The 13,345-nt window shown below is 40.1% G+C and overlaps 1 protein-coding gene across 1 annotated transcript; it reads left to right on the forward strand.

Moving 5' to 3' along the window:
* The first annotated feature begins 338 nt into the window (after positions 1-338).
* entpd3 (ectonucleoside triphosphate diphosphohydrolase 3) lies at positions 339-13,345 on the forward strand. Its single transcript, XM_078251916.1, has 10 exons — positions 339-422; positions 6,936-7,073; positions 7,403-7,520; positions 7,817-7,976; positions 9,251-9,410; positions 9,545-9,772; positions 10,677-10,940; positions 11,027-11,137; positions 11,859-11,996; positions 12,652-13,345. The coding sequence occupies exons 2-10, from the start codon at positions 6,939-6,941 to the stop codon at positions 12,838-12,840; spliced, it is 1,503 nt and encodes a 500-aa protein (XP_078108042.1). The 5' UTR covers positions 339-422; positions 6,936-6,938; the 3' UTR covers positions 12,841-13,345.

Genomic DNA, 13,345 nt, shown 5'->3' on the forward strand with positions numbered 1-13,345 from the left:
CCACCGCTCCCCCTCTCTCTTCTCACATTGTTTCATGCATACGCACAAATACCTGTGTCTGTGCCTAATCATTACACACAGACAGTGAGCGCTGCATCACTCACTGTCTTTCACTGGTGTAGTGGGAGTGGTGAAAACTGGAGTTTGTAATGCATTGCTCCTCCCATGTTCCCTCTGTCCCTGACATTGTGTTTTGTTGGGGTACAACAGCTCAGCTGCTCTTGTGAGCCAATCCACCTCTCTCTCTCTCTCCCACTCACAGCACACACACACACACACTCTCTCTCTCTCTCTCTCTCTCTCTCTCTCTCTCTCTCTCTCTTCCTTTGCTGCTCCCCTGTTTCCTGCTGTGTTTCTTTATCCCTTCCTCAGAGCCATCTCACACCCGCTCCCAACTAGGATCTACAAACCAGCTTTTCAAGGTAAGAAACAAACACACCTCCTCTCTTTCACAAGCATCTACTGTATTTACCTGTTCACAAAACATTTATTTACCAGTAACAAAAAAAACAAAAAAAAACAACCCGGAATTTTAAACAGTTAATTGATGCAGGTAAGTTTGTTTCATTGTGTGAGTTGATTTACTGGTCCTCACTGTGTTGTATGATATGTGCATGTGTTAGTGTTTAACCACATTCCACCCCTTTACCTCATGAGGACCAGTTTAAACAAGCAGACTTGCTGATTCCTCTGGTTGACTCATCATTTCATTTAAACTAGTTTTGTTGCATTGTGTATTTAGTTTACAAATATAAGTTTTACAAATGAAGAGTAAGGGGGGCTTGTTGTGCATCGGGGTGGATAACAGAGACCAGAGTGGTCCACATTGTTTTTGTGTGTGACTTTAGACCAGAAAACATATTTATGTCATCTTGTACATTGTGAATGCTGCATCAAGTGAATACTTGTACATATTTTTTTGAGAAAAAATACTAATACAAAACATGATACAGACAAAAAAGCATAACTTTTGGTTTGGAGACCCAGGGTCCTCAGCAAAAGAAGGGAGTGCTGGTGAAGGGGCCTTAACAACATTAGAACTCAATGAACCACGTCACCTTCAAACAACTATTGGGTGGTCACGGATATTTCATCTTTCAGCAATTTTTCACATCCATTAATCAGTCCCTCCAGGATTTCGCGGCCTTTCTTTGAGATTGTTGCGGCCCAAAATGCCTGATTTCGCGGGAGCTTTTGTAAAAAATTGCGATAAAAGTTGTGATGTCTTTTGTATGTTTGTTGCAATGAAGTTGCGGGAGACAGTGAAAGTTGCAAAAAAGTTGCGTTTTTTTTTTGTATAGTTCTTTTAAAATAAAAAGGAAACTTGTTTTGGGGAGAATAAAACTACTCTGGGCTGAGTTTTCCTAGTAACCTTACCAAAAAGGCTCAGGATGCTGCAAATGTTGGTATAATATGAAAATGGCTGGTGGATTTAAGACAAAAAATAATAATTTATTGAATCAATCAAATTTGAACATATCTGTCAGTGGCTTGTTGATCTTTACATTGTTAGTTATTTTCCTAACGTGGCCTGGGCTGGGACACACATTCATACGGTTTGATAAAGTACTGACTTTAACTTATCATTGCACTTACAATAACGAGCGTAGCTGTCCTCAATTTAGGTCATTGTGTCGTCTCATTTCCTTTTTCTCCTGCATCACCACCGTGTTTGTGTTGTTTGTGTGTGTGTCTGTGTGTGTGTTTGTGTGTGTGCAAGCGTCAGTCGCGGGGGGTACGGAGCAGTAGCCCCACCCGCTGCAGAGAGCCGACAGCCAGGATGGAAACGGCAGCAACTTTTAAATTGTTAAAGTCTACATTGATGTTAAAATGTATCAGACGGTCTGAAATGTTTTGCACGGTCTTTCGCTTTACGTTTTGTTGGTAAATGAGTCACACACACGTCTCGTCTTCATATCAAAAACAAGGAAATGATCAACCCGTTCTCACTCCGGATTGGTCATTGGCTCGCAGAGTGCACGTGGGACTGCTGTGATTGGTTGAAGTCGCGGGAAAAAAATGTGTGGAAAAGTTGCGGTGATTGGTCAAAATTGCGAGTCGCACCAAATTCACGGTGATTGGTTGAATTTGCGTAAATTGGCGCGATCGCAAAATCCTGGAGGGACTGAATAATGCATTAGATGACTTGTCTTGACATTAATCCACAGAGGTTGCATTTTCACTTTTGTGAGGATATAAGTGATATAATATTTTGTTACTAGTGTGTAAGCTTGAACTATTATTATGGACAACCTCTGAATGTTACTGACATTGTTCAAGCATTCTGGACCCAACAGGACACAACAACAGGACACTGATGTTAAGGACTAAACTAACCACTAGCTGGCCAGTAGGTGCAAATGATTAGGTCATAAGCTTTACACACAGAAACATTTATTTTCAGTTTCAGGTTACATAAGTATAACTAAATGTAAATGTAAAAAGCAGAAAAGCAGAGGTTTCTGATTTTTTTTAATGTTTCTCACACAATGCTGGCAGAAACTTGACAAACATTGACACTACTACTCCCACAGAGTCACTGTATCTCTTTCACAAGCCTTGGGGAATTGAAATGTCCAGAGCATAGCTTTAAAGAGATATCACCCAAATTTATAAACCTGGAATATCGACTATATCACACACACACACACACACACACACGACAGTAAAATGTTAAGCCGACTAAAACAACATTTGTCTGTCTTGTTGTCTAGCCATTTTACCTGCATGTTTACACATTAAGTTGCTGTGGTAACTCTAAATGCTGTAATGTCAAACAATAACAAACATTGTCACTGCGGTGTTGTTATAGTCTGATGACAACAAAGGAGTCAAATATTGATTTGGGGTTTATACAACTTAAAAAGAAGCTTAAATGTGAGAAAAAAGGGAGAGATAGAGAGGGAGATGGATACTTGTGGTGCTGCTTACTCTCCCAACTGTTTGACAGACTGATAATGAAACCCATGACAAGGCTGACACAGCAATACCTAATACCTGTAGACTGACACAAGGTTGTAATTAGTGTTGAGACCATTTATGACCTCCCACTGCCATTAAGAAAAGCAAAGGCTGGGTGAATATTATCCATTGCTGTGTCATTATTTATGATCATTCATTTCTTTCATGACTATATTAAAAACATGCTATTTTAAAAGGCATATATTCAGTCCTTGTTATTACATAGTGTAACCAGGTTCTAATCAGCCTTCAACATTTACCTGCAAAAACACCTCAAGGTCTGGGATCACTACTTTAATACTTTTAGATAACAGGAATAAACACGGCATGTGAGCTTACCTATGTCAACAGATAAAAGTTTTCAGACACTACCATCAAAAGAAAGAAAAATAAATCACTTTTCAGGATGTCATTTCTTTTTTTTTCTTTCAGAGCTAATGTTCGCCGTTTCTCTCTCTGTAACCGGTTAAGGAAAGAACATATGGCACTTTTCCATTACATGGTACCTGCTCGACTCGCCTCGACTCTACTCGCCTTTTTTGGTTTTAAAAAGTCCATGGTACCTGCTAACAGGTACTTTTTTTAGTACCACCTCAGTCGAGGTTCGAAGCGAGCTGAGCCGATACCAAAAGGTGACATTAAAACGACAGAGGGGGGTGTCCTGAACAAACCCGTCATTTATAAATAGTTTAGCCAGCTGTGTTTATTTTTGCTGCCTCCAGCTTCATTTGAAACAAAATGTGTCTTCTGGCAACAACACACCTTCCACGTTCTGTGTGTGTGTGTCGCGTTAGGTCACGGCAGTTTACTGCGGTGCCGCTGTGATGACCAGCCACGCTGAGGCAGTACTAAAATCTACAATGGAAAATGGACGCACAGTGAGGCGAGTAGAGTCGAGGCGAGTTGAGCAGGTACCATGAAATGGAAAAACGCCACGCTTTTCCATTACATGGTACAGTATATAGACAGTATATAGGGAAAGAATGACACCAGCGCTGCGCAGTTGCCACCTAGTGGGCATTACCGCAAAGTATTTGCCACTGCTGAAAAGTGTTGAGAATTAAAATGACTCAATTAAAACAACGTGGCATAACCTGAGCTACCTGAGCTATTTGTGTCTGATTAAGTGAAAATAGGAAACTCATACTTTGTGTTTTTCATGTATTGAATCTGAAGGAATATTTAAGCTTCAGTTTAAATTAGCTTGGATGAATATACAAAATGTCCTAGTATGATGACAAATATTGATCATATAATCATATCATCCCTGCTTGAAATTTTAAACACAACCAGCCAATTTGGGGTGGGTTACAATAGCATGACATTTTTTTTTTTTAACCTTTATTTATCCAGGTAAGTCGATTGAGAACAAATTCTCATTTGCAACGACGACCTGTCACATTCACACAGTTACACATTCATACCTGGAAGCTGCCCCGTACAACCACAGTCTGATCTGCTGGCCACTGAGCAACTCCACTGGAGCGGTTGGGGTTAAGGGCCTTGCTCAAGGGCACCTCAGTGGTGGTGATGAGGCAGGGACAAGTGCTGCTCTTTTCACTTTTCCCCACCCAGATTTTATCCTGGTCGGTCTGGGGATTGGACCAGCGACCTCCCGGTCACAAGCTCACTTCTTTAACATCTAGGCCACCACTCCCAAATATAGATAATATTCACATACAGCAAATACCAATGAGAACATGCACATTTAAAGAACTAAGGTGTAAATAGCATGCAAATAAAATAAAATAAATCAGAATAAATTTTTTTTATTGGTTTACGGGAATGTGTCTGTGCACGTCTAGGTAGCTGCGTCTCATGTTACAGAGTTTGTGTGTGACTCGTAATTGCAGCCATATTGACTACATGAGAAATACATGTGTGATTCTGGTAGAAGAACAGTCTTGTATATACTAAAAATTTTCTTTTAACCTTGTGTACATTTTACTTTTTTTCCATCAAAGCACACATGGTGAATCTGGCACGAAACACAGTTTTCTGTCATTTATTATACACTTGAAACTCAAACAGAGCTGTTTGTGGCACGCCATGTTTATCAACAAGATCCAAATTTGACTGAAAAAAGTGTTTCTCCGAGGTGAGCATTGCCTTAAGCTTGACATCAAATGTGTTTGTTGTAAATGTCAGTGTTTATACTCAATGTCTGGCTGTTTCTTCAAAGCCATTAGAAAGAGTTGAATACAAAACACACTTACTGTATGAACCAATGATCTGAGACTGGCTTTCCCTGAAAAAACGCCCACATAAGTTGTTTGTTCAAGCAGCAATTACGAGTCACATTTAAGTGTATAGTAGCGGCGCCCTCTAGTGGCTGCAGTAGTTATGATGGGAGCATAGCAGAAAGTAAGGCGACGAAGTATAAAAGCACCAAATTTCTACTTAAGGTGCTCTAAGTGATGTTGGGTGACGGCACTTGTTGACGTAGGCTAGCTCGCCCCTACCGCCTCCTCATCCCGTCCCTTCCGTGCTTCCGCGCACTAACCCCCCCCAACCCCCACCCCCAAATCCTTCTTGTCTTGGAACTCTGTTTGTTATGTTTCGTGGGTGCAGGTTGGCACACTTTGTTTTTGTTGCCGTTTGTGGAGCCTGGGCTGTCTACAGAGACCGCGTTTCTTTACAGTGTGTTCAGGGGACAGGCAGCTCGCGGATAGTGAGGAGATGTTTGCTGTATGTGAAAAAAATGTTGTAGCCTAAAAAACGCGTGACATCGCTTAGAGCACCTTTAAGGAGGTAGCTTGGGGTGGTGGATGGGTCAAACAAACACAGGACTTTCACCAAGGAAACGGGGTTCATGTCCCGTTTGAAAATAAAATTAAAAGCAGAGTTTGTTTTACTTTATGGAAGAAACGGAGCTACATCACGTTCTGCATCACGTGCTTAACCAGAAGTGATTTAATGTCTGATTTTAACCCTATATTATTTTTTACTACACTTACTTTTTACTACACAACTAAGTAGTTAAGTGCCTAAACATAACCAAACTGCAACTGTCTCACAACATTATCGACGTGTTTTAAACCGTGGTTTAGAATGGGAATGGAAAACGCTCCCGTGGGTCATGTTAGAGGGTATGAACAAACCTATATTGTTGTATGGTTTGGAGGACTTGTTGAATGATCTTCAATGGCAGGTTTCCCTGTCCAGTGGGTTTGTGCAATATTGAAATGTGTCAGCAATCTTATAGTGGATGTTGTAATCTAGTTGTGCACCCATACGCTCTACGGCCCTTCCTTAAGACCTGAACAAGTTCTGCCAATCAGTGTTTTTTTACGAATTAGGTAGATACATAATTAACCAGTAAGGTTTCATTCCTGCATTTAGGTCCAACTGCACACGCAGTTCAAGTTTATATAAACAACACAACCAAAACCTTTGAGATTTCAAGGCTAAAGATGCAAGACTTTAACGAGACAGCAGCCAATTTGCTTGCTGGCTGTTGAGGACTTTTAAGCCTATTTTTTCTTCTTGCTGACAACCTTGGTAGAAACTGACACCTCCCAAAACTCTCTTAAATCAAACTTTAAATCCCCACTTCACTGTCTTCAAAGAATCTTAAGCTGAAGCTTTTATTCTCCTTTGCGGATCATAAAAACACATTTGTTTTGCATATTTGCCTTAATTAAATAGGTCAAACATAATATTATGGCATTAAAGTATCTCGTAATTGTTCATAATAAAAAGTAACACAACACGTATTCAGACAGCCAATTATGATCCACATTCTTCCTCCTGATTCTGTTTCTTTTTATGCGTTTGTTTGGTGGTATTGCTTAGTCTATCAATACTATTAATGCTGCCAATGTTTTTTTTCCAGCTTAAAGTAAATAATGTGTACTATTATTGTTCATCATCATTTTTCAAACCTCTCCACATGTCATCACTTTGAGAGCTAAAAAAGGCTTTTAGTGGGAACCACGTTTGGTTTTTTTTTAAACCCCATTTCTTGCCAACAGGAAATGGCTTCCAAACAGCAAATGGGCTACAAGTGTCGCATAGCTGGAGTGCTGCTTCTCCTCTTGGCTAGTATTGCTGCCCTTGTTGCTGTTGCCGTCATCCAGGACACCTGGAGGTCCAAAGAGTATAGCTTAGAGGTGAACATATACATGCACATGCACAAATGTCCATGGATGCACACATAAATGTGTAGGCATTATTTGGCTGTAGATCTTCTTCACTTCAACAAAGTAAAAGTACATAACAGTTCTCATACAGAGAGAAACAGAATGACTGTCAGGGTCAGATATCATGATCCTGGTCCTGATGGACAACGTGGTGGGGGTCGCAGCAGCCTGTAGTTTGATAGTCTCAGCTCTTTGCCTTATTAACAAAATCATTTAGGGCTTTTAGATATTTCACTAATCAAGGTAAGAAGTGCTATTAGATAGACCAAACATTGATTTATTTTTTTCTTCTTCTTCAGTATGGCATAGTGATAGACTCAGGTTCATCACGGTCCAATGTGTACCTGTACAAGTGGCCAGGGGAGAAGCAGAATGAAACCGGAGTGGTGACTGAGATAATGAACTGTAAAGTTGCGGGTGAGTTACTGCTGCTTCTCTACAATGATTGCAGGTTTTGTGTGTAAAAGTTCTACATTTTCTAGAATTGAGTTACACAAAATGTTAAATGAAAATGTTGCAGTAGAGTAAATTGGAGTATAGGGGGTAAGTAAGAGAAAAAATAAAAAGCCAAAGCTTACTGAGCATTTTTAAATCATTCAACGTTTGTTGAACTTACAAAGTTACAAATGTTACACATTAACATTAACAAATCACTATAAATTTGTAGTGCCTGTGCTTAGGAATATGATTTTATCTTTGCCTTGTGCCCACAGGTGATGGCATCTCAGAGATGAAAGTTGACCCACAGAAAGATGCCAAATCATGGAAGGGATTCAAAGAATGCATGGACAACATCACCAAAGCCATTCCCACTAAAAAACATGAAACCACACCTCTGTTTCTGGGAGCTACTGCTGGAATGAGACTGCTACAGTAAGAAAGTGTTGAAATCAGTCAGCTTTAGGGTATTCTCTCGCCATTAAGGTATTGGAGAGTGACACATACATGCACCAAAAGCCCTCTGCGTCACCAAGAAGCCCCATAAAAACACATTTAGACTGCAGGGTGGGACAAAATTCAAGAGCTCAGATGGTGTAACACTGATGCTGGGAAGTGGAAATATGGGGTCCTCTCAAATTGTTTGCTTTGTTTGCTTTAATTTCATTAAAGGGGATATATCATGCTCATTTTTAGGTTCATACTTGTATCTTGGGTTTCTACTAGAACATGTTTGCATGTTTTAAGAAAAAAAAAACTCATTATTGTTCTTATATTGTCTGTCTGAATATACGCTGTCTCTTTAAGCCCCCTTCTCGAAAAGCCCAGTCTGCTCTGATTGGCTTGTGAGAAAAATATGGCGCACCTTTGCAAAGGTAACATTCAAGCCGTGGATGGAGATACTCAGATGGGGGGCGGTATATTCTAATGAGCCTGCATGTGACATAGGAAGGGGAGCCAAATCTGAATGACTTGTTGAATCCCATGTTTTCTAATGTAGACAGCCCACAAAAAACTGACTGGGTTGTCTTATTTCACAGTGTGTGGGTTGGTAGGCATTCCATATACCTAAATATATGTGCACAAGCACTGAAAAAGTGAGCTTCTATATGTCCCCTTTATGTCTAAGTCTAAATACTCCATGTATATACTTATTATTGATGTTGGTATTGTAGTGGATATTTGTGGAAATTTCACTTCATCGCTTTCTTGCAGAGAATAAGATAAGACGCTCACTATCATTCTGGTATTTGTATTGCAGTTAATATGGAGCTAGAGCCAGAATACGATTAGCTTAGCTTAGCACAGCATAGACAAGGAATAGAGGGAAACAACAAGGCCTAGGTAAAGAGACTTCCTGGAGGTCACCTCACATTCTTGAATGGATTGAACAAACAAGATATAATGTGTTAATATGTCAATAGGCCAATATTTGTGTTACCTTTGAACAGAGCTAACAATTTCCTCTTCTTTTCCGTCTTTATGTTACGCTAAGCTGACCATCTCCTGGCAGCTCTGGCTTCCTATGTAGTGTACAGACATGACAGTGGTATCAATCTGCTTTTCTAACTCAGCAAAAAATATAAAAGAAATATAAAAAACACTTTACTACTTACTTTAATGACACTGATTCCATATTTCATGGCTACTGACCTTCCTGTTTCCAATAAGATCTGTAATTGTGTTCCTTTTTTCTGCTTTACTATAAGTGAGAAGGATGAACAGAGGTGCAATGAAATCCTGGCAAGTCTCACAGAATACTTGAGATCTTTGCCTTTCAACTTCCATAATGCTTCCATCATTACTGGTCAAGAAGAAGGGCTGTATGGGTGGGTCACTGTCAACTATCTCATGGGAAACTTCCTTGAGGTAAGACACTGTCATGGATCTATCTGTAGGTCAACATGTACATATCCCTTTAAAGGTGAAAAAAAGAATACTGCTTCATAAACAGGGCCATCACACGGTTCATCCTATACTAACCTTTCCCATTATTTTTGCAGAAAAACCTTTGGAATACCTATGTACACCCAGAAGGGAAAAATACTGTAGGGTCCATGGACCTCGGTGGGGCGTCCACACAGATCGCCTTTGCTGTCCAGGATGATCTCAGCGGGCCTGACTACTTGCATGTCAAACTGTACGGTTACCCTTACAATGTCTACACACACAGTTTCCTCTGCTATGGCAAAAACGAGGCTTACAAAAGGGTTCTGGACAAAGTAGTTCAGGTACACAGCTTTTTGTTTTGTTTTGTGTGTATGTTTTTGTGTGTGTGTGTGTGTGTGTGTGTGTGTGTGTGTGTGTGGGCCTGTCTCCCAGATCATCCGTCAAAATTCCAGGTAATTGGACTGGCCAACAGCTGAGTCCCATTAGCCTTGATTACAGCATTCAGTACTACAGAAGAGGAGAGAGAGAGAGAGCGAAAAGGAAGAGAGCTAGAAAGAGAGGAATCTGTGTGTGTGTGTGTGTGTGTGTGTGTGTGTGTGCGTTTTCTGTCAATAAAGGTCATGTCTTTCAGGTACTATAAGGGTGATGGTTCTTCTCTGAGTTATCTCCCTGTATAGTATGTGTTTCTATGTTCATGTTTAAGTGCTTGTGTGTGTGTGTGTGTGTGTGTGTGTGTGTGTGTGTGTGTGTGTGTGTGTGTGTGTGGTGCACATGGCAGTGGGAATGTCTGTTTTTTTGCATGCATGTGCAGGCCAAGATCCATTAATGCCCAGTTAAGAATTGATTAGTGAACGGTGTTCAGTAAGAGTTGCTAACAGGCAAAGGGAGACCAGTCAAGAATGCATTATGTCATTAAGAATATTGATCGGACTGTGAATGTCGTCATGCTAGTCTGCGAGAAATGCATTCATTCTTGCAGCTTTTAGCTTCATTCTTGAAACTATTAGTAACTGAGCTGGATAGATATGCTATTCAGTGAGAATATGTTATGGTATATGGCTATATAATATCAGGACCTATATGTCATAGTCAAGTAAATTAATCATGATATATAGATGGTGTCTGTAAATGCAAGTAATACTGTCCAAAGCCAATGTCTCTTCCTGTCCCTTTTTTCCGTATATGTAGTTGTATTTACTCATCCTCCATTCTTTCTTTTGACATTTCCTCCTCTCAACGTTCCAGGAATCATCTGACCCAACCTACATTATAAACCCCTGCTACCCTGAAGGTTTCATCACCACCCTCAAGGCCTCATACATTTATGACACAGAGTGCACAAAAAAGCCTAAGGGCTACAACCCACATCAAGAACTCTTCTTGGTGGGAACAGCCGACCCAGACAAGTGCGGAAGCATAGTGAAGTCCATATTTGATTTCAAGACTTGTAACTCATCCCAGTGTTCCCTCAACGGGGTCGAGCAGCCACCCGTCACTGGAGATTTTATGGTAACACACAGTGCAAATAGAACACGTGCAAGAAGAGAGATGAAGATGAAAAAAATCTTACGATATGTCTCTACTGTTCCTGCCAGGCATATGCAGGATTCTTCTTTACTTCTAAGGCGCTTGGGATTAATGGAACATCAGATCTTGATCAATTCAACACCTCAATTACGAAATTCTGCAACACAAATTGGACAGAAGTAAGCTTTTCCAATTTTATACATCTAGTAATAAGAAAAGGAAAACAGGTGAACCAGGAGGATGAGAAGATAGTTTAGGAAGAGTTAGAAACAAAGTAAATGTTGGGAGGAGCAAAAATATAGGGACGAAAAAGGACAGGAATTCTATATTCTAAGTGGTGCAGCAAACACTACCACTCATAGGTAACAACGTTACACAATCTTTTTACTAAAAATTACAAATTTTTCTCCCTAAGGCACAAAACATGCTTTGAGATCACCGGCTGAGGTGTGCCTAGCAGTGTGGGAACATTTTCTTCTCTGTGTGATTTAATGTGGGTGCTTCACATTATGTCAAAACAGCAACTTAACTCAATAAACAAACTATGTGCATTAAATGTACACATACAGATCATATTTGGTTGGGTTGTTGTTTTAGAATGATCAGCTCAGCTATTTGGAGATTTCAAGCACTTTAAGAATATTCCTGCCACGTCAGAGCGGATATTTCTCTATTAGACACATCTGTGTATCAGACCTCAAAATAGCACAGTTTAAAAAAATATCCTTCCGGATGGATGTAGTTTTATTCGATCTTATCTTAACTATGAATTGAAATCAGTCTTGATCGCAAATTGTTTTGTCTCAGTATTGTCTTGATATTAGCATTCAGCTTCATTCGATTGTATCATTCTTCTTCCTAATCACAGGCCACTCTAATCTCTGTTTCTCTTCCTTTCAGCTAAGGGCAGAAAAGGCATGGATAGCTGAAAGATATCTTAAGACTTACTGTTTTGCAGCTCACTATGTCTTCACTTTGCTGGCGGATGGATACAAGTTTGACAAAGAGACATGGAAAAACATTAACTTCGAAAGAGAGGTTGGTTGAGCAAAAAAAAACAAACACATAATAACATAGATAAGTGTGAATGAGGCCACCCATGGGAACCTATCAAAGATGGATGGCTGACATATTAATCATCTGCACACATGAACAGTTGAAGCCAGAGTGAATGGCAGGCAATGTATCGCTCTGGGATGCCCTAAGGACACAGAGCGTCTTTCACAATGGCACTCCCTCAACAGAAGGGGATTCCTGGTCTGTGACATGCAGTCTATCAGTCATGAGTCATAAAGAAAGACAGAAGATGTGAAAAAGTCACACATTACAGCAGCAGTTTCCAAATTGTATGGCGGTTTGCCTTTAGATTTTAACACAAGAACGTTCCACAACAGCTGGCGATGCTCCCAATTTCCAATCCCACCAACAAGAGAGTATGTGTGCTGCGTGTCCTGTTTAGTGCCTTTAGGCTGTCTGGGAGTCTGGTTGTTTGGTAGTTCCTTTTAGAGGAAGTTAAAAAAACAGACACAATATTTACATGGGTGTTATGACTCATCTTTTGCCCTAGAGCTGCAATTGTGCAACTTCACTAGACATGCAAAGTGATGTATTAGCTGCATTTACTACTAAAGAATGCAGTGTACAGCCTGCACATTCACAGTAACACATGGGACATCTCTCCTCTTCTTTTCAGGCAAAGAACACCAGCATAGGTTGGAGTTTGGGCTACATGCTGAGTATGTCCAACATGATCCCGTCTGAAGTGAAATATACCCCCCCCATGACGGACCCCGTCTTTGCCGGCCTTGTCTTTCTATTTTCAGCACTTACTATCATAACTGTTGTCTTTGTTTTCATCATCCTCATTCGCACCTGCTATTGAGAGTGTACATTACAAAAGGAATGATCTGCCATTGTAAGCCTTGGGTCTACTGTTATCCTGTAAGTAGAGGGAGAGCGCTACAGCAGCATGTGCCAAGGATCTACTATAGTTAAAGTTACTGAACTACTGAAAGTTACTAATGAATGCCTTTTATTTCAATTATGAGTTTTTTATGAAAACTGAAGAGCCTCAAAATGAAAACCTCATTTTGTACCTCAGGGAAACTCGCGTAGATTTAAATAATGGGATCTTTTTAGTTTTACTCTTCAAAGCTCCACTAAAGGAAATTAGTGTTGTTTTACAGACAAAAACAGGTGATACAGCCTGATGATGAAAGAGCACCCAGAAATGTCCATGTGCTCCTTCTTGTCGCACATTGTGTAATCAATGTGCATTGAAAGCATGAAAGATAGAAGTACACACAACAATACTTCACATTTACGGAATAAAAACCTTAATAAATAATGTATTGAGTGTGCTATGTGCCATTGTTTCATTATGATTT

Source organism: Sander vitreus, chromosome 6, assembly GCF_031162955.1.
Source record: "Sander vitreus isolate 19-12246 chromosome 6, sanVit1, whole genome shotgun sequence".
Lineage (NCBI taxonomy): Eukaryota > Metazoa > Chordata > Actinopteri > Perciformes > Percidae > Sander > Sander vitreus.

What these genes read in the sequence shown, in the direction of transcription:
- entpd3 (XM_078251916.1), top strand. Translation starts at nt 6,939, where the DNA reads ATGGCTTCCAAACAGCAAATGGGCTACAAGTGTCGCATAGCTGGAGTG. An exon ending in GCTGGAATGAGACTGCTACA is followed by an intron (nt 7,977 to 9,250) that starts GTAAGAAAGTGT and finishes CTTTACTATAAG; the next exon opens with TGAGAAGGATGAACAGAGGT. An exon ending in ACATTAACTTCGAAAGAGAG is followed by an intron (nt 11,997 to 12,651) that starts GTTGGTTGAGCA and finishes TCTTCTTTTCAG; the next exon opens with GCAAAGAACACCAGCATAGG.